This window comes from Mesocricetus auratus, unplaced genomic scaffold (genome assembly GCF_017639785.1).
Source record: "Mesocricetus auratus isolate SY011 unplaced genomic scaffold, BCM_Maur_2.0 Super-Scaffold_4256, whole genome shotgun sequence".
Classification (NCBI taxonomy): domain Eukaryota; kingdom Metazoa; phylum Chordata; class Mammalia; order Rodentia; family Cricetidae; genus Mesocricetus; species Mesocricetus auratus.
Window position 1 is genome coordinate 77,420,254 of NW_024429182.1, and position 27,658 is coordinate 77,447,911.

Here is a 27,658-nt window from a genome sequence, read left to right on the forward strand (position 1 = left end):
CTCCTCTCATCTTTCATCTTGTTTGACCTCTAAGTGCACTTGGCACACCTTGCCTAAGCTCCCTCCCAGTTATCTGACACAGATTCCTCCTGGCTTCTGCTTCTCTGCCTCTCCATTCTCTTCCCATTCAGCTCTAAACAGATCATGTTAAGGGTTCTGTTTCAGGTCTTGGGTTATGGTATTAATTTCAAATCTAGAAATGTCTTCCAGATTTTCTTCCGAGCTCCGGGTTCAAAGCATCTACTTAACTGGCATTTTAACTTCACCTGTTCTTGCTCTCAAGGCACAACAAACTGGGAAAGTCTTGAAGTGAAGTAGTCATCTTTACCATTCTTCCTCTTTCATTTCCCAGTTCTGAGCCTGACACTGACCCACCCCACAGCTCAGCCAGGACCCAAGCATCCACCTCACGTCCCCTTGCTTTTCTTGATAGAATCAGTTGCCAAGCCCTACCACTTCTACACGATCACGACATCTCGCTCACCTTCACAGCCATAGCCCAGTGAAGGGTCTCACAGTTTCTCTCTGGATTGTTGTTATTGTACTGTCTCCAGAATATTGATGGGATATTAATCAAAATGCTATTTTAGAAACAAATCTCACTATGTAGGCCAGGCTGGCCTCAAACTCCTAATCTTCCTGCTGCAGCCTCCTGAATACTAGAATTACAGGCATGTGCTACTGTATCCAGCTTTCAAGGTTCAAAAAGCTTTACTATGTGGCTTAACATCCTACCCATGGCCCTTGTAATAGTTGCTGTGCACTCTATTTGAACCAGCCCTTCCTGACATCATTTGGCAGGAACTTATTCTTCAAGAATTCATCATTTAGGAACTTTTCCAATAGCCTCCGTCTGGCTATCCACCCATCCAGCTACCCATCCATCCATTATTCCATTCACTCATCTACCCAGTAATTACTGGGAATACATTATGTTCCAAGGGCTGAAACTAGATACATGAAAGATAGGGTCCTTATTTTCCCAGACACAAGCTCTATGTTGTAGATGTATATTGATCTATGGATCAATCAACAATTGATCAAGTGTGTGTGTGTGTGTGTGTGTGTGTGTGTGTGTTTTGCTAGAACCCAGAACACTGTGCACAAGCTGCCTCCACAGCCCAGGTGTGCCTTTTCCTGCTAAAGGTTGGGTTCATCTTTTGATATTCTGAGTCTTGGACATTTTAAGCCATATAGGCCTTTAAAAAATAAGAAAAGTTGGTTGAGCAATTTCTTAACTAAGTCTATCAGCTTAACATGCCTATCAACAATAAATAATAAGTAAACAAATGTGAAAAACGAAAAAGGAAGGAAGTCTAGCTTGTTTGGATTTATTCTTAGTGATTCCCTGCTGACCTCTTAGTAATCCTTGTCTCTCTGTTGTTGTTCTCCATGGTCATCAATCATACCTCTGGCTGACTGACCCTGCTGTGTGGCTTTGATTTTCTACAGGTGTAGCAGAAAACTCAACCGTATCCTTGTTTACTCACCATTGGTAGAGAGTGTTTGCTTAATAATATGGTTGGTATTTCCAAGCTCAAAACAGAGACCCAGAGGGCAGAATCCATTTTTCTTTTGAACTTTTGAAAGCATACTTAACTCGTAACCATTTACAGACACTGTGAGAGGCAGAAGGCAGAAAGAGGGTGAAAGAATAAGGGAGGAAAGAGTTGAAAAGTCCAAGTCCTTCCTCAGGGTTCAGAGAAAACAGTAAGGGGATGTTGGGTGGAAACGTTCACTGTTGTCTTCTGGGAGCTTTTGGCTCTTTGGTGAACAGAGAAATTAGTGGTACCCCAGGTTTTCCAATTCCTCATTTGAGCATGTTGAAGAATCAAGAAGCTTTTGTCTCTTTGGGAAATCAGCATTCATAGAACCCAAGCTGTACATATTACCTGTCTCCTATGTTGGGACAAAGGTCCTAAGCGATATGCATCTGAGAGCTCCATATCACCAGACAACTATCAGAATGGTTTCCTCCCACACACAATTGAAGGAACAGATGTTGTGTACCACCACCATTCAACCTCACCATTTCCACTAGTGCCACTTAAGTCACATTTCCTCAGAATAGCATATCCTGAATCTCAACTTGCCGTGGGTCAGTATCCCAAAATTATGGTTCAAAGGTTTTACTTCAACATTAATGTGTTAGAAATATAACCCCAAGATTACATGTTAATAATATTTGGGCATGAAACTTTTGGAGATCATTAGGAGATAAGAGCATAAGGTGGGTCCCTATGATGGCACTAGTGGCTTTTTAAGAAGAGGAACAGCAACCTGAGCTAGAGTCCTCACTCTGTGAGGCCCTGTCCTGTTACTAAGCAGAAAGAAGACACTTTACCAATGGTCATTGCCATGCTGGACTTTGCAGCCCCAAATTACAAGTCCAACAAAAGTCTCTCCATTATAAATAATCCAGTTTTAGGCATTTAACCAGAAAAATGACCAATGATATCTATGACATGCTCTTATGAAGCTCTCCTACCAACCACCTGCTCTTGTTTTGCTCTTTGAGGTAATGTATTTCCATGTAGCCCAGGTAGGCCCGGAACTCTCTAGTCTTGGCTTCCTAATTACTAGGGTAACAGACAAGACAATGCCCAGCCTCATTTCTCCTTCACAGCACATAGTGATTATAATTTGTCATTTGCAGACTTCTCACTGTTGATTCTCTCTGCTGGGTTTAGCACTGATGACATATGCAGAAAATAACTGTTGAATGACTAAGTGATGAAGGGTTGATCAAGCCTCCAATGCCCACTGCATCACCTGATAACCTCTGACTGAGAATCGCTGAAGTTTCTAAGTCACATTTCCTGATAGTACTGACTCTTTTGATCATCACAAGATTTTGATCCTTGATGAATCTTTCTGTACCCGATGGCCAACTGCGTTTGGAAACCACTGTTCTGGAGACTTAAATTTATGAGGTGCAATGACTGAGAATTTACAGTGAGACATTAAACACAGATGCTGATAAAGACATAAGCAACAGTCCATAAAGAGATTGTCTAGTTTTCCTAACCACACACAGGTTTAAAAAAAATTCTCTACTAAGTAGGAATGTAAGAAAAGCTACAATGGATATAATACCTTCTTGTCAGAATGGCAAAGATTAAGAGTGGAATCATAAGCTATGTTGGTTGGTGTCTGGAGTCCATGCACACTTCTTTTGATAGGCCTGTGGGCTCCAGTACACACAGGTTACAGGAGAGCAAAAGCTTGTGGGTAGGAAGAGTTCTTGGTAGATGAAGTGAATGTCTAGAAGTGTGATGGGCTAAACAGATGTTTGAAAACTCCATTGCTTTAAGTGGTTGTCACTGTTGTCGTCCCCCCCCCCCCCCCACACATCATGTGCCTGTGAACATCCCACAAGGATGTTACCTGCTCTCTTACACGACTGACAAATCCATAGCTAGTGTCTGATGCTCTGGTTCCATAAACACCAGGGCTTTGTTTTGTTTTTAGCAAGGGAGTTTCCCGGGGTTATTTCCCCAGGTGGCATCCTGTGCTTGCTAACCCACATGGAAGATGCAAACACAAACTTGAATGTAACTCCTGGAATAACCATTGGGATAGCCATTGGAAAGCACAGGTCCATGCTGTCTTGGAAAACAGCACCCTTTTTCATTAGCTGTACCTCTGTAGCCACCATTCAGAATGAAAAAATTCTCCTTTCTAAATGTAAACCAATCAATATCCTCTTACCAGGTGCATTCCTATGGAGGTGGACATTGCTGTCTCGATCTCTGTCCCCACATCTTCAATGAAGGGGTATTCATTCTGCTGATGGATAAGCACCTTCGCTCCAGTGGAGGACACCAGGAAAGGGTTGTATTCATCTTCATTTATGTATAAGATGACTTGCAGTCCTGAGAGACAGAGCAGCTTGCTGTGGTCAAAGGCTAGCAAAAACAGTTCCCAGGGACCTAGAGGAGCCTCCCATCCAAGACCCAAGCTCTCCCAGAAAGTAAAAGGTGGTGAATACCGGACTGGAATCTCTAGAACAGCAGGACATGTTTGATTTACTTATTGCAAGTTCAAAGTAGTGGTTCAAACACATATCCCAGTCCCAGTGCTGACCAAGACTAAATTCCTGCTAAATATAAAGGAACTTGCTGAGACATATAAATCTATATAGCTGTTGATAGTTCTACTGGACATCCAAAGGTACCTTCAGTGCTGTGGCTGTTTACAGAGTGCAGCTGCGGTAGAGACAAAATGTGATCATGTATCTGGTTGTTGGTTTAACCTCTCTCCTTTCCCAGCTCTTGTTCTCTATAATGGAATATTTTCTGTACCCAGCTGCCAGATGGAGCTTCAAAAACTGGAAATCAGGTCAGATCACTGCCTGAAGCTCCTTAGTGAAATCTCTCCGGATATAGGAGAATGCTGTTGATTTTCTCTGCCTGTCACCATCAAGGCTATGGAGATGTAGCTCGATCTATGTCTTTACCCTCAACTTATCCCACTCTCTCCCTTTCTGGATCAGCTCCAAGCACACTGCCCTTATGTGGTAGTTTGAATAAGAATGCCCCCATAGATGCATATGCTGAATTTTTGGTCCCCGGTTGGTGGAACTGTTTGGGAAGGATTAGGAGATATGGCCTTAGAGGAGATGTCACAGGAGTAAGCTCTGAGGCTTCAGACACTTCCTGCCATCCCTAATGTGCTCTCTGCCTCCTGCCTACAGTTCAAGATGTGAGCTCTCAGCTGTACCTGCCACCATGTCATTGTGCTTGTCACAATGGACTCTAACCTACTGGAACTGTAAGCCCAATTAAATGCTTTCATACATTGCCTTGGTCATGTATAATACATGTATAATAATATACCTTATTTACCTCTCTAGGACACATTGAATTCATTTTCTTCCCTAGAACCCAGACTGCTCCTGTGAATATCCCCCTCCATGAGGTCTTTCTGAGTACCCTATTTTCCAGCTCTAACTCCCATTCTGAGCCCAGCCACTCTGTCTTGTCCTTTTCTACTTACTCTCTTTCCTACCTCTCATTAGTATCGTGATTAAATCATGTCTCTGCATGCTTAATCATTTCCCCAGTGTCTCTTTCCATGGGAATGCAAGTTCCCTAAAAGCAGAAATGGCATCTGTCATCCCCCCACCCCGTATCCCTAGCTCCTAATAGTGGGGCTAGCAAATAGCAGATAGTATTTGACAAATGAATGAATGGATGGGTAGAATCTTTGTGAATTGAATGATGGGAACTTCAGAGCTATCTAACCCCTTCTTTTGTAAATATGGGAACTGATCCCAGTGTGCAGGAGGCCACACAGCTTCTACACAGCAGAGCCAGAACTCTGTCCCTCTTCACTCAGTTCCCAGCTAGCCTCTTGCCATTGCAATGTGCACTCTGGGTCACATTTTCTTGTAGTTGTGGAAAGAACACAGATTTCAGAGTTATGAAAGCCAGGATTCTGAGTGTAGATTTCCCCTATAACAGTGCCTGGCTATTCCTAGGAAGGGTGTATCTGTGTAACAAATCCGGACATGGTGGTGCATGCATGTCTGTACTCTCAGTACTCAGGAGGCCATGGCAGGAAGCTTACAAGTTTGAGGTTTTCCTGGGCTATCTAGTGAGACCCTATCTCAAAATAAACAAGGGTTAAGGGTGTAGCTCAGCAGAAGAGTACATTGACCAGTGTGTGCAAAGGCCTTTGGTTGGATCCTCTGCACCACAGAAAAGTCGTGGAGGAGCTCCTTTTGTGAGGAAACCAAGCCAGTCTGCCATGTTCTCACCTTCCCTATAAAGTAGACATGGCAGATGTTATAGTGTCATAAGCAGTTGTAGTGGTGGCAGCAGGGATATCAGTGATGGTTGCACACACAGCATGTGTGGTTGGAATGTGTACCCTGCCAAGACCAGATTCATAGGGTGAAGTGCCAGCCTCCAGTGTGAAGGCATTTGCAGATAGGGCTTTAATGAAGGTTCAATAAGGTCTTAAGGGCGTGGTTTTAATCTGATAGGGCTGGTAACCCTATAAAAAGGAGAGACATCACAGCAGCTTCTTGAGTCAGAGGAAAGGCCATGTGAGAACACATGTAGAAGGCAGCCATCTGCTACCATGAAGAGAAGTCTTATCTGAATTCACAAATGCCAGTGCTTTGATCCTGAACTTCCAGCCTTCAGCATTATGAGAAATTAATGTCTATTGTTGATGCCACCCAGTATATGGTATTTTGCTATGGTAGCTTGAGTGTGTTCCAGATCTTATTCTAAGTGCTCTGAATAACATTTATGTTACTGTTATTGTTCTCTTGCTATAGTTGAAGGGTAGTAACCAAGGTCACACAGAGAGAGGCAGAGCTGGGCTTTGGCTCCAGAATCTGTCATCTTAGCTAAACTAAAGGTGTGTCTGCCTCCCTAATCTCCTATTCAGCCCATCTGGGGTTAGCTCTGTTTAGACGCCACCTGCCCAGTATTAGTCACTCCAGCAATGAGCTTAAACCAGAGTGGTTTGTCAGATGAAGGAAACCCAGCAGTGTCCCTGTGGCTGTCTCAAAGATAGAGATGTCAGAAAGGAGAACACACCCACAGAGAAGAAAGGAATGAACACGGGTGCACGGGGAGAGGGGAAGTGTGCCTTCGCTTTAGAGCCAGGTGGAAGGGGTCAGGAGCTTAGCGCTCCCACTTGTAGTCCCCACTTGTACTGTTGCCATCATGGTAGTTACTCCAGTGTCTCAGGGTCCCCTCCACTCAGGTTTCCTTACCGTACTCACTGCCCCCCATGGAGGTGCTGAGGATGGTGGAGTTTTCTTTGTTGTTGAACGTGTAGCAATTTCCATACATTGGATGGTGGAAAAGCGTGAAGTTCCTATGGAGGAAGGGGAAGGTTCATAAGGAGCTGGGCTGGGCTTGCCCCTGCGTATCCCAGTTGAGATCAGAAAGCACTGTGTTGGTGGAGAAAACTTTCCTTTGGGATAATGGATGTGAGTATGACTCACTCTTCCCATTTTCCTCTGGTGAAATGAACTGGCCCCTCAGCCAGGTGGACATGCCTTGATGTGGAATTAGACTAGGCTCTTTGTTCGTCTTCTTAATCCTCTCTCTGTCATCTCTATTTTGATTTGATATTATTTTTGTCTTTGAAATAGGGTCTCATGTCTCCCAGCCTCACTTCAAATTCCCTATGTAGCCAAGAATAATGTTGAACATCCGATCCTCCTGCTTCCATCTCAGGAGTGCTGGGAGGACAGGTGTGTACCACCATACCCAGGACCGAACCTGAGGCTTTGTGCATGTTAAGCAAGCACTCTGCCAAATGAGCTACACCCTCAGCTCTGACATGGTATTCTTCATGTCACATGCCTGTCCCCAAATTCCTCTACCCTTGAATTTCTCAGACAACACTTAGAACTTTTCAAATCTCCAGTCCCATTAAATGACCCTCAGAGGAGCCCATCCTATGGCCATTATGTAATTTCAGAACCTTTTGCCCTCAGGGGGAGATTACCCAATCAGTCAATATTTGCAAGGACCAATGTGTATACTAACATACAGAAGAGTCAGAAAGGCTCAGAATTCAGAAAAAAAAGATAGCTAAACCATTCAGACTGGTGGGGTCACCTCAAAATGCCCCACAGACTTAACCGTCTCCACTAGGGATGCTTATTGTATTCAAGGTGGAATGGTCTACAGAAACACCCTCCCTCCCCATTTCCTTTACCTCCCTCCTTCCCTCGCCTCTTTCCATCCCTTCCTTCCTCCCTCCCTTCCTCTGTACAAGAGTAATGGCTCTCATACATTATAGTAATATACAAAGTTTACATACATGCTATTGACTACCTTGTGTTGTGACAGACAATTTAATGGGTTTAAAGATATTGTGATATACCAGAGTGAATTCTAGGAAAGCCAAGGCTGCACAGAAAAACCCTGTCTCTGAGGGGGGGGAAAAGATATTGTTATTCTACACCAGGTACATTTTCCCAGTGACCCTGGTACCTAGCTCCCATGTAACTGGTTTTCCAAAGGGCAGAGTCAGTGTTCCTAAGACCTACTGGTGAGCTGCAGGTTCATGGAAAGGGATCTGAGCTTAGAGCCTCATCCTCTGAGAGTGTGCACTCCTGACCTGGCATCACAGGACATCCCATCGAAGAAGCAAGTCACCAGCAGTTCTTCAGCAGAGTAGCTCATGTTGATTTTCTTCTCTACAGGCACCTGAGCCATGATATTCATGTAGTGAAGCTTGTACCACTCCTGGATGGCGTTGATTCCCGAGCTGAAGGTGTAGGTGGCACAGTCAGAGGTGTCATTTGAGCACTATGGACAAGAGGAGATACCAGGCTGTCAGTTTTCCATTGCTGTTGGAAGGACCTAGATGAGCTACAGACTCTAGGCTACATCCTCAGGAATAAGATTGGGTTTCTCTTACTTCTGGGAGCTTAAAGAGGTCACTTTAAGCCTCAAGGATAAAAGAGAGAGCAAAGAAAAACATTGAGGTCAACTTCTGTGATTTCCTACTATTGTATACCATTGGACAAGAAGCAAAATCAGTTTTTAGGGTCCCCATATATGCAAAGTTTAGCTGATTCATTCTGTTAGAGAGTAACTGTCTTCCTACTGAACTTTCCCATTTCTCATTATAGGCACAGTCTAGAAATCTGTATTCTAGCTCAGACTCTGACATTACTGCTCTGTAGGATCTCAGCCAAGGCACTAACGTATGGAGTATGCCACTGATAGAATGTTAGCTGGAATACCATCCTACCCAGCTACACTTAGCAGTGGTTAGAAGGGCTCATGTTTGAAATACTTAATTATGAGGGCTCTAGAGAAAAGCCATGGAACATTCCATGCATTTTCATCACTCTGGGCTTGGAAAGTGTCCTAAAAGGACAAATGTCCAAAGAATTTGGTATCAAGAGAATCATGTAAATATCCTACGAATGGAACCAGGAGGATTTTAAAGTCTCAATGGTTTTTGATGAGGGGCCTTTTTCATTGTTGAAAATGTGTTTAGATTAATAGACAGTATTGCTATATTCAAACATCTCATAATCAAGGCTACTAAGGTGAAGAAATAGTCCCTGTCCATGCTCCAGTGGTGGCATGGAGAGGCACAGTAGTGATAATCTTTGCCCAGGAACACAATGGAATTCATTTTCAGCGAATAGGTGTTTCCCATTGCCACTTGAGTGGAACCAGAGAGGATATAAGAAGTCTGGTCATGGCACCTCATGAAGGCAAGTGTATTTTACAGTTTATTTTCCCTTTCTGATGTCTGTGCAGCAATTCTGCTTTGGAACCCTGTCAGGGGGTTATCAGATGCCCCTAGGCTTGGCTAAGTAGAATTCCAAGATGGAATCTGCATCTTAGGCATTAACAGAAGTGAAAAATGACCTCTTTAATTCAGCATCAGAATATGAACAAATCCCATCATTTCCTATTCCCTAAATAACCAGGTCTCACCAATTTCCTGTCTTTAAAAAGCCCCTATGAGTCAGTGGCCCTCTTCTAAATCTTCACTCATGCCTAAACCTGCTTGAGATTGGTTTCAGTAGCTTGCCATCAAACCACTCTAGCAAGGCATAACTCTTACAGTTCCTGTTGACTGTAAGATCAAGAAGAGACTCTGATCCCACCACCTCCAGCCCCCCCTTGCCCCATACCTGCAAACTGTGAGGAAGTGGGTCTTACCAATTGAAACCCCACCAGCTTTTTGGACTCGTGAACATGCATGACATTGGAAGCTTTGTGAATGATTTTCCCACTGATTTTCCGCTTCCGACCAGTGAAGAAGTCCGTGGCCTTTCCCTTCTCATTCTCATTGAAGACCAGCAGTGGGATCAGGTTGAGGAATCTGGGTGGTGAGCCTTCCCCTGTGGATCGCATGGATCTTGCTTCCCGGCGTTTCTGAGCTTTAGGCTCTGGAAAATCTTTGACCCCATACAGGGACAGCAAGGCCTGTTTCGTCTCACTGTCCAAGTCAGTCAGAAGGTCACTCACAGCACTGTACCTACCAATGTGGGAAGGAAATGTCATGGTGAAGGAAGACCTCTAGCACAGTGCTGTTGCTTCTACATGTTGTCTTCCGTCTTGGTGTCAGCCCTGTCTCCTGACCACTTCCTTGACCAAGGAGACCAGGTCTTTCACTATTTGCACCATTCAAAATGACCACTGGCTCCCCACCTTTGCCCCTCTACCTACTTGCTCTTGGGTATGTTGATGTCCCCCATCAGTATTTCTAGAGTGTTGACTCTCACATGCCTCCCACAAAGTAGGCAAAATGAGGACACATAAATAACTACTGACTGTATGGGGGCAGGCTCCATGTCCACCCATCACACTCTGCCTCTGCCCACTGGACATCACCCGTGCCTGGAGGCGAGACATTGGGGCTGTCACCTTGACAACACCCGAGCACACGGAAAACAAGAGCTGACTACATGATGCACAGTGGCATCATTTTGTTTTGTGTTTTTAAATCATCACTGTAACAAATGGTCCCAGTTTCTCTCATAACTCTCCCTCTTGCTTTCTGTAGAGGTCATTGCATAGCACAGTAGCTAAAGATATCAATTTCAGAGTCAAACTACCTGCCTTGTCCAAGTCTCCATCCTAATCCAGGCTATGTGACCTTAGATAAGTTTCTTAGCTTTTCTGTGTCTCAGGTTCCCAGCCTGCTTATTTGTAAAATGAGGTTGTTGGGAAGACTCAGTATGTTTACTATAGGTATAAGAAATACAGCTGGGTATGGTGGCACATAGTTACAGTGCCAGCACTTGGGAGGTTGAGGCAGGAAGATCACAAGTTCAAGACCAATCTGAGCTACATAGCATGACTCTGTCTCCAAGTATACAAATAATGTTAAAATTTAAAGGAAATATATATGCATATAGGTAATTAAATAACCGCTATTACTTTTTGTAGTGGCATAAATGTAATAGTTTACTCCCTCACTGTAGTATAAACTCCTCTAGGGAAAAGAATGTGTTAGGGTTATTCTGTGCTGTGCCCCAGAACCAAAGTGTCTGACAATTTGCAAAGGTTAAGTAAATAATTATGGATTGAATATGGGTGGAGAAAGGAAAGGGGGAAGATGGGAAAGGAGGGAGGAAAGGAGAAAGACGGTGAGGGGACTTTAGAGTTAGAGAATGAGTCTGAGGCCTGGTTTGGGTTTTGATCTTTGCCTTCCATGCTCACCTCTGACCAACTCAACTTCTGGTAGTCTTGCCTCTTCTGCTCTTTCCTGCTCTGCACCCCTCCATGCATCCCCACTCTGAACCCCCAGCTCTGCACCCCACTCTGTAACCCCCTCTGTACCTCCCTCTGTAACCCCACTCTGAACCCCAGCTCTGCATCCCCTCTCTGCATCCCTGCTCTGCACACCTCTGCTCTGCACCCTACTCTGTACCCCCCACTCTGCACCCCACCTCTGCAACCCTGCTCTGCAGTCCTGCTCTGCATCCCCTCTCTGCATCCCTGCTCTGTACCCCAGCTCTGCACCCCTGCTCTGCATCCCCTCTCTGCATCCCTGCTCTGTACCCCTCTGCTCTGTACCCCACTCTGTACCCCCATTCTCCACCCCTGCTCTGCACCCCCACTCTGCAGCCCTGTTCTGCACCCCTCTGCTTTGCACCCCACTCTGTATCCCCCATTCTGCACCCCAGCTCTGCACCCCTGCTCTGCACCCCAGCTCAGACAAATTCTGCTGCCTTCTGACTTGCCTCCCAGATCAGTTTCCCTGTAATCCTGAGGACACTGATGACCCGTTTAGAACAGGTCCTGCCACTGACAACAGGGCAGCACCAAGGTTTGATCCTGTCCAGAGCAGGGAGCTCAATTACTGGGCTGGGCTCCCTGAGATGAGGGGTCAGGGCAGCAAGGATGCTTCCGGAAGTTACCTGGGCGTCACTTCTGAGTCAGCCTGGGAGAGTAAGGGAGTGAACTTGAGAAGCCAGGAGGAAAGTCTCAACCCGGCTACACGTGTGTCTTGGGGAAGGCAGAATGCTAACCTCATTCCAGGCCCAGTCTCCAAGCCGAATTGGTTGGGCAGCCTCCCCTGCCTTCCTGCCTTGGACATAGCCATTGAACTGAAACATTTATAGGTCTGGAACCGATCTTGGCGATCAAATCAAATTTTTAAACCTGTGTCAGCAGGCTGGTGTGGCGCTCAGACCGCCACTCGGGGGGAGGGGCTTTGGCATCCATGAGAGGCCAGACTTCCGGCTCCCAGATGCCAGGGCAGCCTCTTACTTGTAGGGGTTGATATTGCAGATGGTGACGGCAGGGAAATCCAGCTTCTGGAAGTGGACTTTGATGGAGACAGAGACTGTGTAGAAAGAGAAGACGAGGAGGGCACACTGCCAGATAATGAGGGCCACTGCGGTCAGTGTGAACAGGATCCACAGCAGGCGCCGAAGGCGGCCTCGGGACACCACAATACGGCGGCAGCCGTGGGTGTTGGTGTTCATGCAGTACCAATGCATCAGGTCCTTGATGGTTGGTGCCTGGGGGCCTCGAACCGGCAGGTTCTTTTTGATTTTGGCTTTGATCTTCTCTCCAGGCGCCATGGTGAGGAGGGGACTTCGCGGTCTGCAGAGTTCTGAAGGGATAGAGGAGACATGTCAGAGAGCTTGCAAGCACAGGCCTGCCAGCCCGTCCCTGGGGCCTCCGACTGGGAAACTCCAAGCCCACGTGCTCTTAGAGGCCTTCTTCTGTGGGCTGGACAGGCTGCATTCTGAGCCCTTGGCCCCTTCTCCAGGATATTTGCTTTGGGCCACCACAGCTGCCTCCTCCTCTTAGGGCCCCCAGGCCTAGCCCTGTGGGGGCAGGGCAATGTGTAAGCTGCACATACTGGCTGGACTGGCTGAAGGACCTTTCCCTGGAGTTTCTGGGGCTGGTGCCCTCACAGTAACCCAGCCAGACTTCTGTTATCAGACAGGGCACTATAGCCCGTGCCTTATCGCTTCCACTGGCCCCCTCTCCTTTAGAGCAGCCCTCCTGTTTTACGATGTCTCATGGTGCCTGGTGAAATGTCCCTCCAGCACAGCACACACCTGGCTGACATAATCTCCCGTAGCTTCCCAGCAGCTGTTACAGATCAAGCCTTTGCTTTCCCTGCTCCTTTCCACGTTGCTGTCTTACAAGTGAAATGATTTCTGTTTCTTCGTTTTACTGTCAGTTCTAAGTGCTTCCCATAGCACCCGATGTCACAGCGGCTGTGACTGTTGATTGCTCTATGTGTACTAGGCATCATGTCACTTTGCCTGACTTCAAGATATTGTAATTTGGGGAAGGCACCTTGATTCTATAGCAGCCTTGGGGGTGACTACTGGAAAACGAATGGACATGTTCACAGTGAGATTGATGCCTCTGAGCTGCAGAAACAGTACAGCACAGGATATTCATTTTAGCAGTGAACTCACTGTCCAGTAGATAGCATCGCCAGTCTCATAAATATGTAATCTCTGTATATAAATATACAGTAGCTTTATGTTTCAACAGTTACATGAGGTAGACATATACTGTGATTATCCATATCAGAGAGGTGGAGTGACTTGCTCAAGATACACAGCATGGCTCCTATGTCCCCGTGGGGTCTGCAGTCAAGACAGGGACTTTGATGACCCCATCAAGTTATTTTCTTTTTCAAGACAGTGTACAAAATAGTGGGCTTTGTTGTGGCATTTTCATACATATGTGTCATTATACTTTGCTCCTTTTTGTCCTGCCCCTCATTGCACTCACTGGTCCTCTTCCTCCCCCAAACAATTCCCCCATTCTGTTTTCATGCCACATGTTTTCTGTTACTCTCCCTTTCCCCTTCTCTCTTACAACCTCCTACCTTTGCTCCTGATTCCCTTTTTAGTCCTCCCCACCACACACACTTAAATCTAGGTTCTGTAGGTGGGAGACAATATCGTTTTGAGAATGGCTTAATTTTGCTTAACCCAGTGATTTCCATTTCTATCATCAAGTTCTCTAGGCAGGATTCTGGACCAACATAATTATTTTTCTTCCATCCTGAATTCATGGAATATGATCCAAAATTGGGGGAGTGAAACCCTCAAGTTTACCATGCTAGCAGGTTTAAGGCTTAGAAAGCAAAAGGAATGGAGAATGAAGGGCAGGGGTGAGATGTTCAGAGGCCAGACTGCCCCCCAATAGCCTGTCCCCCATAGACTTACATGATTTTATTTCTAGGTAGAGAAAAACTAGCTCTTATTTTCAAAATTATGCTATCAGCCTCTTGGCAAGCAGTATAATTTACTTGGCCTTACTTTGTTTTAAATATTGTCATCCTTTAAAAAAATTTTGTGGGGTATGGTGGCACACACCTAAAATCCCAGCACTCAAAAAGGCAGAGGTAGGAGGATATCTATGAGTTTAGCTAGTCATTCTGGTCTATATATCAAGTTCTAGGCCACCCAGGGATTAAAAAAAAAAAACAAAGAAAAGGACAGGAAAATTTTTTTAGTAGTTTGTATTTAAAGCATAGCTCCAGGATTACTTTGTGTAAAACTGTAGCTCCTCTGCCAAATGTTTTCCAGAAGCTGAATTCCGGACACTCTTGTTCCTAACACTAGGTCTTCTCACTAAAGATAATTCTTGGGTTCCTCTGCCCATTCATCTCTTCCTCAGAGGATCAGCCAGCCATGTGATGGGGGGCTCCAGAATGTTCACGTAAATATTTCAACTCTAAGGCAAAGCAAGATTATAGCTAGCACTAGGTTGTGGGGCTTGAGTCAACCCAGTAGTTCGGTAGAGGCATTTGAAGCTGATACACTCATCTTAAGGGCTAGCTCCCTGAATGCACCCAACAATCTACTCAGGTAGGTACCATAATTCTCCTATTCTACAAATGAAATGGAGGCACGGATAGACTACGTAGCTTGCCCAAGGTCATAATAGAAAGTGTCCGGGCTAGGATTTGAACCCAAGAACCCACACTAGCTACGCTGTTCCCTCAGTAATGATGGTGGTTGCAGGTGACAGCTGCAGTAGCAGCAGCAGCAATAATAGTGGCTGGCAGTCACTGACAAACTAGGCTTCCTTTCCCAACATTCCCACCTAATTTAATTCTCACTGCGGACTAAACGAGGTGTTGTTACTATCCCTGTCCCGCAGAGGTGCAAAAGGAGGTGCAAAGAGGTTAGGTAGTTTGCCCAAGGCCACACAGTACAAAGACTTAGAGAATTTTTTGAAATTCCAGGTCCCTGATTTCTTCCTGACACCTGCTCCCTTCCCTCACCTTCCCCTAAACCATGCCTCTTCTATGAGGGAAATAAAGCTTGGTGAGGGGTGAGAAATTTGCCAGGCTCTGTTCATCCTAGAACTTGGGCACGAAAACCTGGAACCAGCGAACGTTTCGATTCCCTCTATGCCATGGTGTTGTTCGGATATAACTTGAGACTCAGAAGCAAGGACTCAAGGCTCTGGGACAGCGCTACCCCACTGACACGCTGCTGTCAGTCCAGCGGGGAGCGACCCGACGCAGTTTTGTGGCAAAAACTGTGAGCTTCACGGTTACTCCCGAGACGGCAGGCGATTCCAACCAGTCCCCTTCAAGTACTTGATTCTTTCTGCAACAGTCACCTCCAAACACTCTCGGTCAAGTGCATGCTCTTTAAGGCTGGGCAGCGAGGTGAGCTGGGCAGAGAAAGCCGAGACGCGCCCCTCCATCCCCCACCCTCCACGGACTCAGAAGCGCCTGTCGCTCAGCTCTGTATCACGGGTCGGGGTCTGGAGAGAAGCCGGAGCCGGACCCAGATCGCCCGGGAAGTGTCTCAGCATCCCGCCACTCGCGGACCGTGTAATCTTTTTCTTGGAAGCCACCGCGTCCCCTGACTGCTCAGGTACCTGGAACCCCGGAATCGGACCGACCCGACGCGTCTGGACTTACCTCTCAGATCCGAAGGGTCGCGGCTGGCGTGTGCAGGGTCTGGGGACGCTTCTGTTCTTCTGGCTTCATAAAGCCAGCATCTCCAGGAGACACAACCTGGCACGCCCGTGGGCCCAGCCTAGGCCACGCCCCTAGACTACCTGCTCCCTCAGACTCCACCCACACCTGCCCAGGTGTTTTCCCCAGGCCAGTCCGGGACTTGTCTCAGCCTGGAGTACGCCACGACCCCGCAGCGCTCCCTCCCGTCCAGAGTCAGCTCTGCATCTCGGCCCGTGCTGAGCGGTGTCTTGCTTGTGGCACCGCGCGCGCTTGCTGCCGCCCAGAGGCTACTCTGTAGCCTGCATTCCCGCTGGGTCAGAGCCCCATCTTCTCCAAGGTACTTAGCAACTCCAATGGCTGTGCAGCTCCTGAGCCTCACTCTGGCCCAAATCACAGGAGCTCTCTTACACCAGTTCCAGCAGACGTTCCACGCAGCCTCTTACTCCTCGAGGACCTGCAGCACGAAGCTGCTGCTTTGTCCTTTTGAGTCTGGCTTGGGCCAGGCCAGGAGGAGCTGTTCCACAAAAGCACTCGTTCTTTTGGCCTGTTAGTCGTCTTCCTATAGCAACTCACACCAATGACTGTGAGGGACCAAAGATAGGTATCCGAGTCACAATGCCTTTGAACTGTGAAGACACATGGCCCCACAAAAGGGACAGCATTAATGAGAATTAAAACGTCCTAGGCTGTAACGTGTTCACACCCACCTACAGACTTGTTAAAATGCAGATTCTGGGGTTGGGGATATCGCTCAGTTGGTAGAGCGCTCGTCTAACCCACTGGACGGCTTGAGTCCCAGTATCACACAAACTGAACGTGGAGGAGCATGCCTGTAATGTCAGAGCTGCGTGTGGGGTGAGAAAAGAGGCTCAGAAGCTCAAGGGCATCCTCAGCTACACAGTGAATTTGAGACCAGACTGTGCTACATGAGACCCTGTCTCAAAAATGGGAGGGAGGGAGAAAGGGAGGGAAGGAGGGAAGGAGGGAGGGAGGGAGGGAGGGAGGGAGGGAGGGAGAAAGGGAGGGAAGGAGGGAAGGAGGGAGGGAGGGAGGGAGGGAGGGAGGGAGGGAGGGAGGGAGGGAGGGAGGGAGGGAGAAGGAAGACGAAATGCAGACTCTGATTCAGTAGGCTGGGGTGGGTCTCAGAAGTCTGGACCTCTGGCTTCCCATGAGATGCCTCTTTTGCCTGACCAAAGACCATGCTTTAGGTGGGGAGATTCAGATAAAGTATTATTGAAGAACAATAGAAAGAAAACTGTCTAAAACCCCTAGCCGTGATTTCTTGCAATAAATGCTCATGGTGGAGAACTAACATAATAAACCACATCCTTCTCTAAATAAGCAGTTAGTAGAATTATTGTACCAGCTAGTTTGTTGTTAACACAAGTTATAGTTACTTGAGTTATAGAGACTCTCAGATCAGAAAAAGCCTCCATAAGATTGGCCTGTGGGCAAGCCTGGGGTGCATTTTCTTGGTTGGTGGTTGATGTGGGAGGTTCCAGCTCTGCTGTGGAATATTAAAAATGTGTTACATTTGTTTATGCTGTGGAACATTTGTTTAATGATGCAAAGATTGCTGCATTCTTTTATGTTGCATTTATTTAATTCTGTGAAGCTTTCTGTTACTTTGCCTGTCTAAAACACCTAATTGGTCTAATAAAGAGTTGAATGGCCAATAGCTAGGCTGAGAAAGGATAGGTGGGGCTGGCGGGCAGAGAGAATAAATAGAAGGAGAAATCTGGAGAAAAGAGATCAAGGAATGAAAAGAGGAGAGGAGGACATCAGGAGCCAGCCACCCAGCTACACAGCAAGTCATGGAGTAAGTAAAGAAAGGTATATAAAATAGAGAAAGATAAAAGTCCAGAGGCAAAAGGTAGATGGCATAATTTAAGAAAAACTGGCTAGAAACTAGCCAAGCTAAGGCCTGGCATTCATAAGAAACAATAAGACTCCGTGTATTTATTTGGGAGCTGGGTGGTGGACCCCACAAAAAGTAAAGAGTAAGTAAAACAAACTACACAGCTCACTGTGGGTGGTTCCACCCCTGGATTGGTGGTTCTGGGTACTATAAGAAGGCCAGCTGAGTAAGCCATGGGGAGTAAGCTAGTAAACAGCATCCTCCATGGTCTCTGCATCAGCACCTGACTCCAAGTCCCTGCCCTGCTTGAGTTCTTTCTATGATTTCTCTCAGTGATGGACTGTTACCTGAAAATGTAAGCTGAAATAACCTCTTTTCTTCCCAAGCTACTTTTGGTCATGGTGTTTTATTCACAATAGAAATTCTAACTAAGACAATTATTATTTGGTTTATATATATGTATATACATACACATGTATTAGTTATATATTGCATATATGTGCATGTGATGGGTGTTTGTTATCCAATTTAAAAATAAATATTTTAATTGTGTGTGTGTGTGTCTGTGTCTCTGTGTGTGTCTGTGTGTGAATATGTGCATGTGCGTCCAGGTGCCTGTAGACGCCAGAAGAAGGCATTGAATATCTTGGAGTTATAGGCAGCTGGAAACCACTTGATGTGGGTGCTGGAAGTCAAACTTGGGTCCTCTACAAGAGTAGTGCATCTGAGCCATCTCTCCAGCCTGAAAGTTTTAAATCCACACTGTTTTTTAAATGTATTGAGTTTTTTTTAAGTTTTCTATAGCAGAGACATGGTTTTCACCTCTCCACATATGATGAGCAGTTTTCCTGGTCACTATGCACATGTACTTAAGCCCATCAAATGATTTTCTTACTCAGTTTATTGTCTCTAAATATTCACTAATATAAATTATTATTGGTATAAAATCATGTGTATATCTTTAATTATGTCATCAGAATAAATTCCTACCAATGGGATTTTCCATATTAATGTACTCAATTAGTGTAGTTCATAGAACAAAAGGGACAGTTAAAACAGCAGATGTGGAAAATGGTATATAGACTATAATAATAGTAGACTGTAGAACTATCATGTAAGTATGTGTTAAAACATGCATGTATTAAGGAGTATGTTAAAAAAGAGGTTATTTCTATGCAAATCAAAACAACTCTGAGATACCATCTTATTCCTGTCAGAATGGCTAAAATCAAAAACACCAATGACAGTTTATGCTGGAGAGGATGTGGAGAAAGGGGAACACTCATCCACTGCTGGTGGGAGTGCCAACTTGTACAGCCACTTTGAAAATCAGTATGGAGATTCCTCAGGAAAATGAGAATCAGTCTACCACAAGATCCAGCAACTCCACTTTTAGGCATGTACCCAAAAGGTGCACATTCCTACAATAAGGACATCTGTTCCACTATGTTCATAGCAGCATTATTTGTAATAGCCAGAACCTGGAAGCAAGCCAGATGCCCCTCAACTGAAGAATGGATAGAGAAAATGTGGCACATTTACACAATGAAGTACTACTCAGCAGAAAAAAAAAACAATGAAATCTTGAAATTCGCAGGCAAATGGATGGCACTAGACACTTTTAGACATGGAGCAGGGGATTGCCAGCCTACAATACCACCGTCAGAGAGTCTGGCAAACAGGGAGGACCCTAAGAGAGATATGCATGGTACCCCAGAGAAGGGGAATGGGATAGGAACTCCTGAGAGGATTGGGAGCATAGGGGGAGGGGAGAGGAAGCTGGGAGAAAGAGAGGGGGAGAAGAGTAGAGGAGGACATGGGAGAGCAGGAAGGTTGAGTCTGGGAGAGAATAGAGGAGAGCAGGATGAGAAACACCATAATAGAGGGAGCCATTATAGGTTTGAAGAGAGATGTGACACTACTGAGATTTCCGGAGATCTACAAGGATGACACCAACTGGCAATCTAAGCAATAGTGGAGAGGCTACCTTAAATGCACTTCTCCGATAATGAGATTGATGACTACCTTATATACCATCCTAGAGCCTTCATCTAGTGACTGGTGGAAGCAGAGGCAGACACCCACAGCTAAACCCTGAACTAAACTCCTGGAACCCAGTTGCAGAGAGAGAGGAGTGATGAGCACAGGGGTCAAGATCAGGCTGATGAAGCCCACAGAGACAGCTGACCTGAACAAGGGGGAGCTCATGGACTCCAGACTGATGGCTGAGAAGCCAGCATGGGACCGATCCAGACCCCCTGAATGTGGGTGTCAGTGAGAAGGCCTCAGCAATCTATTGGGCCTCGGGTAGTAGATAAGAATTTATCCCTGGCATACAAATGGACTTTGGGAGCCCATTCCACATGGAGAGATGCTCTCTCAGTCTCGACACATGGGGGAGGGCTTAGGCCCTGCCTGGGATGATATGACAGATTTTGGAGTTTCCCCCATGGAGGGGGGATAGGTTGGGGAGCTGGGGGGACTGTTGAGGGTCAGGGGAGGAGTAGAGGGAGAGGAGCTGGGATTGACATGTGAAGCAAGATTGTTTCTAATTTAAATTTAAAAAGAGGTTATTTCTCAATATAGGTTTACAAATGATTTTTACCCATCTTTGTTATTTTGTTTTGTTATAGTGGATATATGTTAACTAGGCAGAGTGGGTCACACCTGTAATCTAGCATTTTGGAGGCTGAGACAAGAAAATAACCATGAATATGAAGCCATCCAGAACTGCATAGCAAGTCCCAGGCTACAAACACAATAAAGAAATAAATTACCTAAAAAAATTAAAGGTAATTACTTAGTTACTTTTTTATTGCTATGATAAGACACTATGACCAAGGGAACTTATAGAAAAAAGTCTATTGGGGCTAAAGTTTCAGCTCTGCTGAGTCCAAGGCCATTGTGGTGGGAATCATGGAAGCAGGCAGGAAAGCGTGGTGCTGGAGCAGCAACCGAGAAGTCAACAACCACCATGAGGCAGAGACAGCTAACTGGAAATGGCACTGGCTTTTGAAACCTCAAGGCCCACTCCAGTAACACAGCTCTACCCGAAAGGCCACACCTCCTAATCCTTCCCAAATAGTTCTGCGAACTGGGGAGCAAGCGTTCAAATACATGAGGCTATGCATTTTTAATTGTTAGGTATGTGTGTGTGTGTGTCTGTGTGTGTGTGTGTGTGTGTGTGTGTGCCCATGAAGGCAGGCATATATGTTAGCCACAGTGCACATGTGGGTGTCAGAGAACAATTTTTAGAAATAGGCTCTCTCCTTTCACCATGTAGTTTCTGGGAATTGAACTCAAGTTATCAGGTCTGGCAGTGAGTGCCTTTCCTTGCTGAGCCATCTCTCTGACTCAGTTTCTCCACTTTTACCTTCGGCACTCACAAACATCAACTGTCTCCCTGAGATCCTCTGTTCCCCTGGATCCTCTGTCTGATGGGTCACCTTCCCTAAGTCAGCACCACTTGAAACTTTTCCCTTTGGTGCCAGTTACAGAGTTTCAGGGTTAGTACAGGAGTTCAGGGTCTAAAGGTGACAACAAGAAATAGCAGGAGAGCTAAGGCTTCCAGAGAATCAGAATCAACTTAAAGATGCCTAAGGCAGCTTAGATAGACAGGGGCTCGGGCACAAGTGTGGGACCCTGTTAGATAAAAAAGCTTGCTGACAAGCTGGGATCTTCTTTGCTCTAGAACAAATGGCCTTTGGTTATTGAGGACATCATCTTGTGCCCCTGGGATGAGAGCAAGTTTATCTCTTCCAGCTCTCTTTGACTAAGCCTCTTTTGGAAACTGATTATTGATGAGTCAGGACCAGGGTCTTTAATTTTTAAAGCGTTTTATTTACTTATTTAATGTATATGGATGCTTTTTCTGCATGCATGTCTGTACACCTCATGCATACTTGGTACCTATGGAGGCCACATGAAGAGATTATAAGATTCCCAGGAACTAAAGTTACAGACAGATGTGAGCCACCTCCTGGTTCTAGGACTTGAACCCAAGGTCTTCTGCAAGAGCAGCAAGTTCTCTTAACCACTGAGATGTCTCTCTAGTCCCAAATTTATTTAGTGTGTGTGGGTGGGGGGACACTTACATGCTGTGGCACATGTGTGGAGGTCAGATGAAAATTTTCAGAATTGATTTCTCCTTCTGCCATGTGGTCCCCGGGGATAAAAGTCAGGTCATCCAGTTTGGCAGTAGGTGCCTTTTCCTGCTGAGCCATCTCACCAGTCCTGGGCTGGGGTCCTTAGATTCACTTGAGTGTGGATGCTGCTTCTCTGGCTGGAGGCTGGCTTTAGGTAATCAGCACCGTGGACAGCGGCCGCCGCCTGTCCTGGCTTCTGGGAACTTTTATGCAGGAGGTCCTAAAGGGTTGCTGATCCCTACACAACACCATTCACATTCTGAAGATGAAGGATGAAGGAGCTACGGTGACATGCTCCAGCCAGCCTGTCAAGTCAATATAGATTAAGTGAACCACAGTTAAACTGCCTTGATAACTAGAAATGTGTAATCAGGTAATTTAATGACCTGTAGAGTTGCCATTCATTGAATTAGCCAACACTGAATGGTCTCTCCCAGGTGCTTTGCTGTTGAGAGCCTCTGGTGTGAGATTCTCATCAACTAATGCATACATGATTACATACAATATAATGTAATTGTATGCTTACGTTGAACTCAAGACTAACAAGAGCATAACTCATGTCTGAATAAAGTTTATATATATTCTCACTAAGCACCACCATTATCTTCTAGATGCACTTCAGTGCCATTTTTTCCATAGGGGTAGGCATTGCAAACAGTAAGTGGATACACACACACACACACACACACACACACACACACACACCACATTCACATGCCTGGGGTGGTGGGTGAATAAAAATTGGAAAGCAGTGGCATTAATGTGACTCTAAAATGGGAGCATTTGCTTATAGTGTGAGAGATGATGACAAGATGTCCCCATATTTGACCTTTGTCAGGAGAATGTATGATGGATTATTCAGATATCTGCTGCTCTGTGCTTCTCCCTATGGCTACCTCAGTGCTGAGTTTAGAGTTACAAACACATTTCAGTGATTAAAAGAATTTGCCAATATGGGCATTGTGGGGATAATGAGTATTGATTTTATTGTCTAATCTTCTTTCAAAACAATTATTTTGTGTTCATGTCTGTGCTAGTGTGTACATACCAGCATGGAGGTCATATGTGGTGTAGTACATACATGGAGGTCAGTGTCTTAGTTAGGGTTTTTATTGCTGTGAAGAGACACCATAACCATAGCAACTCTTATAAAGGAAACACATTTAATTGGGGCGGCTTACATTCGCAGAAGGTTTAGTCCATGAACATCATGGTACGACATGATGGCATGAAGGCAGACATGGTGCTGGAGAAGGAGCTAAGACTCCTACATTGACACACAGGCAACAGAAAGTGGTCTGAGACACTGGGCATAGCTTGAACCTATATAAGACCTCAAAGTCTACCTCTACATTGGCATACTGCCTACAACAAGGCCACACCTACTCCAATAAGTCACACCTCCTATGAGCTTATGGGGGCCAATTACATTTAAACTACCCCAATCAGAGAATGACTTGCAAGGGTGGATTCTCTTTTTCCACCATGTGGGTCCCAGGGATCAAACTCAGGTCCTCAGGCTTGGTGGTAGCAGTGTTACCTTCTGAGTTATCTTGCTGGCTCTTGTTTGGTTTCCTTTAAACCAACTGGACTTCTTCTGTATATCTTAGATGTTTCCCCTCCAGGCATGAGGAGAGAGAACATAGGCATGGCATAAAAACTGCAGTCCTTACAATGGCCCACACAGCCCCACAAGGCTGGTCTGGTCTTCCTTTCCTTGTGTCTTAGGGTGGACAATTACATATTCATTTGCAGTCTTTCTTTTTTTAATGTAGGTGCTAAGTTTTCTTCTAATAACTGAGCTGTATCTCATTACATTTAATGTGCTATGTATTCATTCTCACTCAAAGTATTTTATAATTTCTCACGTGGTTTCTTTTTTGTTAAATTTAGATTGTTTGGAGAAATTTATTTATTCTATACATTTATGGATTTCCCTAGTTTCTTTCTTTGAATTTCCACTTTCATTCACTTGTGGTCAGAGAACTACTACTATGGTTTTGATACGTGCTCTCCAAAGACCTGAGTGTTGAAGATTTGGCCCAGCTGTACCATAAATTCAAGGCCACGGTGTGCTACATGAGGCTGTATTACAGTCTGGAGAGAAAGGTTACAGCTGAAGAGAAAGATGTTGGGTGCTGTTGGAGGAGAGAGACCAATGGAAAAAGGGTGAAGCAGAGAGCAAGGAGGGCCAGCAGAATTTGGGGAAAGGAAAAGGGGACAGGAAGATGGAGACGATGATGGTCAAGGAGAAGGTTGTGGTTGGGAGAAAGGTGGGAGATGGATGAGGCAGAGAGATGCAAGCACACAGGGGACTGTGACTGGGAGGTTCATTTTCATGGAAGGAAAGTGGGTAATCGCTATGAGAAACACTAATAGAGACTGCTGGGCTCAAGCCTTCTTAACTATGAAGGGTTGGAGTAAGAATGTAGGCTAGAAAGCTCTGGCCTTGGAGGATAACAGTGTTGGCTAAAACTCATTCAATTGCAAGTGATTTGGTGGTGGGCGCTGGGGGAAGTTGACTAGTCGACTATATATGTGTCATGTTAATACACATAGTATGTGATGTGTAATGTAAATAACATGATATATACAGTTCCTGGCTTGTTACTTGTCTACTGATGGAGCTGATCAAACTCTATGGTTTCACCAACAGTTCACTTCACAAGCAATTGAGCTTTTAGAGAGGAATTCAGATTGTCAAAAGAGAGTTTTGCTATTCTACTCACCATTAATGTCTCAACCATCTCCTTTTTATGCTTCCAATTTTTATTTTAATTTTTGCGTGTTGTGAGGCACATACCACAGGGTGTGTGAGAGAGAGAGAGACAGAGACAGAGAGAGAGAGAGAGAGAGAGAGGGAAGGAGAGGGAGAGGGAGAGAGAGGACAAGTTTGTGGAGTCATTTCTTTCCTTCTGCCTTTATGAAGTTTTGGGGACCATGGATCTTAGGTTGTCAGACTTGTGCAGCTGGCATTTATAACTGCTAAACCATATTGCTGGCTTCCATCTAGTTTACAAAATTGAGATGCATTTGAATTTTTAAAATGTATCCCCCAAAATCTACTTTCCTGCAGACATTCATTTGTTTTTATTTTGTGTATATGGGAGTTTTTCTTGCATGTGTGCTTATGCACTTTCAGCATGCAGTAGCCATGGGGGCCAGAAGAGGGCGCCAGAGCCTCAGGAACTGGTGCTACAGGTGGTTGTGCCATCATGTAAGTGTGGGGAATCAAACCCAGGTCCTCTTCAAGTACAGCAAGTTTATTGACCTTAAGCCATTTATCTCTTCACATCCTATACTTGAATTTTTTGTAATATTAATCATTATAAAATGCTAAGCAATTCAGAAAAAAATCAAGGTATTGCTTAATAAGCATGTGACTTGGATACAAATTACTTTATTACTATCTATTTTGTCTATTATTTCAGACTTGAAAGTTGTTATATAAATTACCTAAGCAGGCTCATGCTCTCCTGAAATTTTATTTTTTAAATTCATTTACAAAGTATGTGGTCCTCCCATGGATGTACATGTGTGTGTGTGTGTGTGTGTAAATATGTGTGAACACATATGCATGTATATGCATGTCGAGGCTAGAGAGTTTTTGAGACAGAGTCTGTTATTAAAGTAAACCATCAAGCCTCAGTGTCCATCTTCTTCTTCCTACCCCTCAGTACCGTGGCTATAGATGCCTTGCTCTTTTTAAGAGTCAAGTAGCATTTCCAGAACTTCTTTCTTTATATTTAAAAAAAATCTAGCTGAGTGTCGTAGTGCACACCTTTAATCCCAGCACTCCAGAGACAGAGGCAGGTGGATCTCTGAGTTCCTGGCCAGGCTGATCTACAAAGCAAGTTCCAGGACAGCCAAGGCTTCACAGAAAAGCCCTGTCTCGAAAAAACAAAACAAAAAAACAAAAGAAAACAACAACAAAGACTACATTTATCTCTGAATTCTAAGAGTCCTGTTTAGTTGTGGTTAAAGCAAATACTCCTGGGAGATGCAGCTAAGGCCACAGAGAGTGGAAATTTAGAGCTCTGGTGGGCATAGTTGACTGTCGCCAGGCAAAGATGAAGATACACATTGCTGATTAGAAGGCAACATGATAGAAACCCCTTGGAAAAGAGTTTGGCCTTCTCCTATGAAACTATACACATATGTAACACACAATCCAACACCATATCCCTGGTCAGGAAAAGTACACTTACATCATTTAATCAGCTTTCTAAACGTTGGTGCTCACAGCATCTTTCACAGCAGTAAGCTGAGAATGCCCTGGCATTTCTCAAATAGACTTTAAGAACAATGAGCTTAGTGGGGATGAGGCACACCATTACAGGTTATCTCACCACACGTCTCTGTTTATTTGACATTCACTTTTGGTGCGTATATATGTGTGGTATGTGTGTGGTGTGTGCGCATGTGCATGTGTGTTCACTTGTATGTGGGCACACATGAGTGCATATGCCCATGTGCATGTATGACACACAGAGGTTAACATCAGGAGTCTTCCTCAATTGTGCTATATCTTATATATTGAGGCAGGGTGTGTCACTTGAATCCAGGGCTGATTCAGGTAGTTTAGCTAGACAGTCTGATGTGGGCATTGCCCATCTCTGCCTCCTAGGTTGGGAGATTTTAGGCAGCCACCATGCCTGCCCATCTAACACTTAGGTGGGTGCTGGAGATCCCAATTCTGGTTAAACCTCTGGCAAAAAACCATAGAGATGGAGAACAGATTGGTGATTGGTCCAGGGATGAAGTCAAGAAGGGAATGTGTGAGACAGGAGAGAATTTCTTTGCGGTGACAAACCAGTTTTGTATCTTGATTGTGGAATGATTACAGGAATCTATACATATTTACAAAGCACACGCGCATGCACACACACTCACACACACGATGTGCATATTAAAACAGGTGAAAACAGGGCTGGAAAGATGGCTCAGTGGTTAAGGACATCTACTGTTCATGCAGAGGACCCCAGTTTGGTTCCCAGCACCCACTACAGGCAGCTCACAGCTGCTTCTAACTCCAACTCCAGTGGGTCTGACAACTTTGTCCTATAAGGGCACCCACACTAATGTATGCATATCCACACACACACACACCCATAATTACAAATAAAATAATTCTTTAAAAATCTGTTGCAAATCAAATAAGGTCTGAGTTGGGCCAACAGTACTGACTAATATAAATTTCCTGGTTTAGATATTTTGCTTTAATTGTAAAAGATGTCACTGTGGATAGAAGCTGAGTAAAGCTCAAGAAACTGTGTACTAGTTTTGAAACTTCTCTGAGTACAATTTATTTTTTATGATTTTAAACTACGTGCATGTGCATGTGAGTGCAGTACCACAGAGGCCAGAAGAGGGTGCGATATCTCCTGAAGCTGGAGTTACAGACAATTGTGAGTTGCCTGATGTGGATGCTGAAAACTAAATCCAGGCCCTCTGGACGAGCAGGAGGTACCATTATCTGTTGAACCATCTCTCCAGCTGAAGTATAATTATTTAAAAATAAAAAGTTAAATGAAACGTAAGAGTTGAAAGTCAGTGGTCAAAACTTCTTCTAAGTTTGAGTAAGAACAGTAAATTAAGAAAGCAGAATAAGAGCAGATAAAGCCATTTATGTAAAGTCTTGATCTTTAGTATCTAAGTTTTCATTTTCAATATTCTTCTGGCTATTTGAGTCTTTTATCTTTCCTAATAAAGTGTAGGAATTAGCTTGTCTGATTCCACAAAAAAA

The 27,658-nt window shown here is 44.9% G+C and overlaps 1 protein-coding gene across 1 annotated transcript in view; it reads right to left on the reverse strand.

The window, feature by feature from the left end:
- The window catches only part of Scnn1g (sodium channel epithelial 1 subunit gamma), a 32,221-nt gene extending 16,206 nt beyond the window's left edge, over positions 1 to 16,015 (reverse strand). Inside the window, exons 1-6 of the mRNA XM_005064461.4 lie at positions 15,871 to 16,015; positions 12,222 to 12,570; positions 9,663 to 9,981; positions 8,095 to 8,285; positions 6,734 to 6,837; positions 3,712 to 3,875 (exon numbers count right to left, since the gene is read on the reverse strand). Of these exons, the coding sequence (XP_005064518.1) occupies positions 3,712 to 3,875; positions 6,734 to 6,837; positions 8,095 to 8,285; positions 9,663 to 9,981; positions 12,222 to 12,538 (1,095 nt within the window). The 5' untranslated portion in view covers positions 12,539 to 12,570; positions 15,871 to 16,015. The remainder of the gene's footprint in view (positions 1 to 3,711; positions 3,876 to 6,733; positions 6,838 to 8,094; positions 8,286 to 9,662; positions 9,982 to 12,221; positions 12,571 to 15,870) is intronic.
- Positions 16,016 to 27,658: the final 11,643 nt, after the last annotated feature.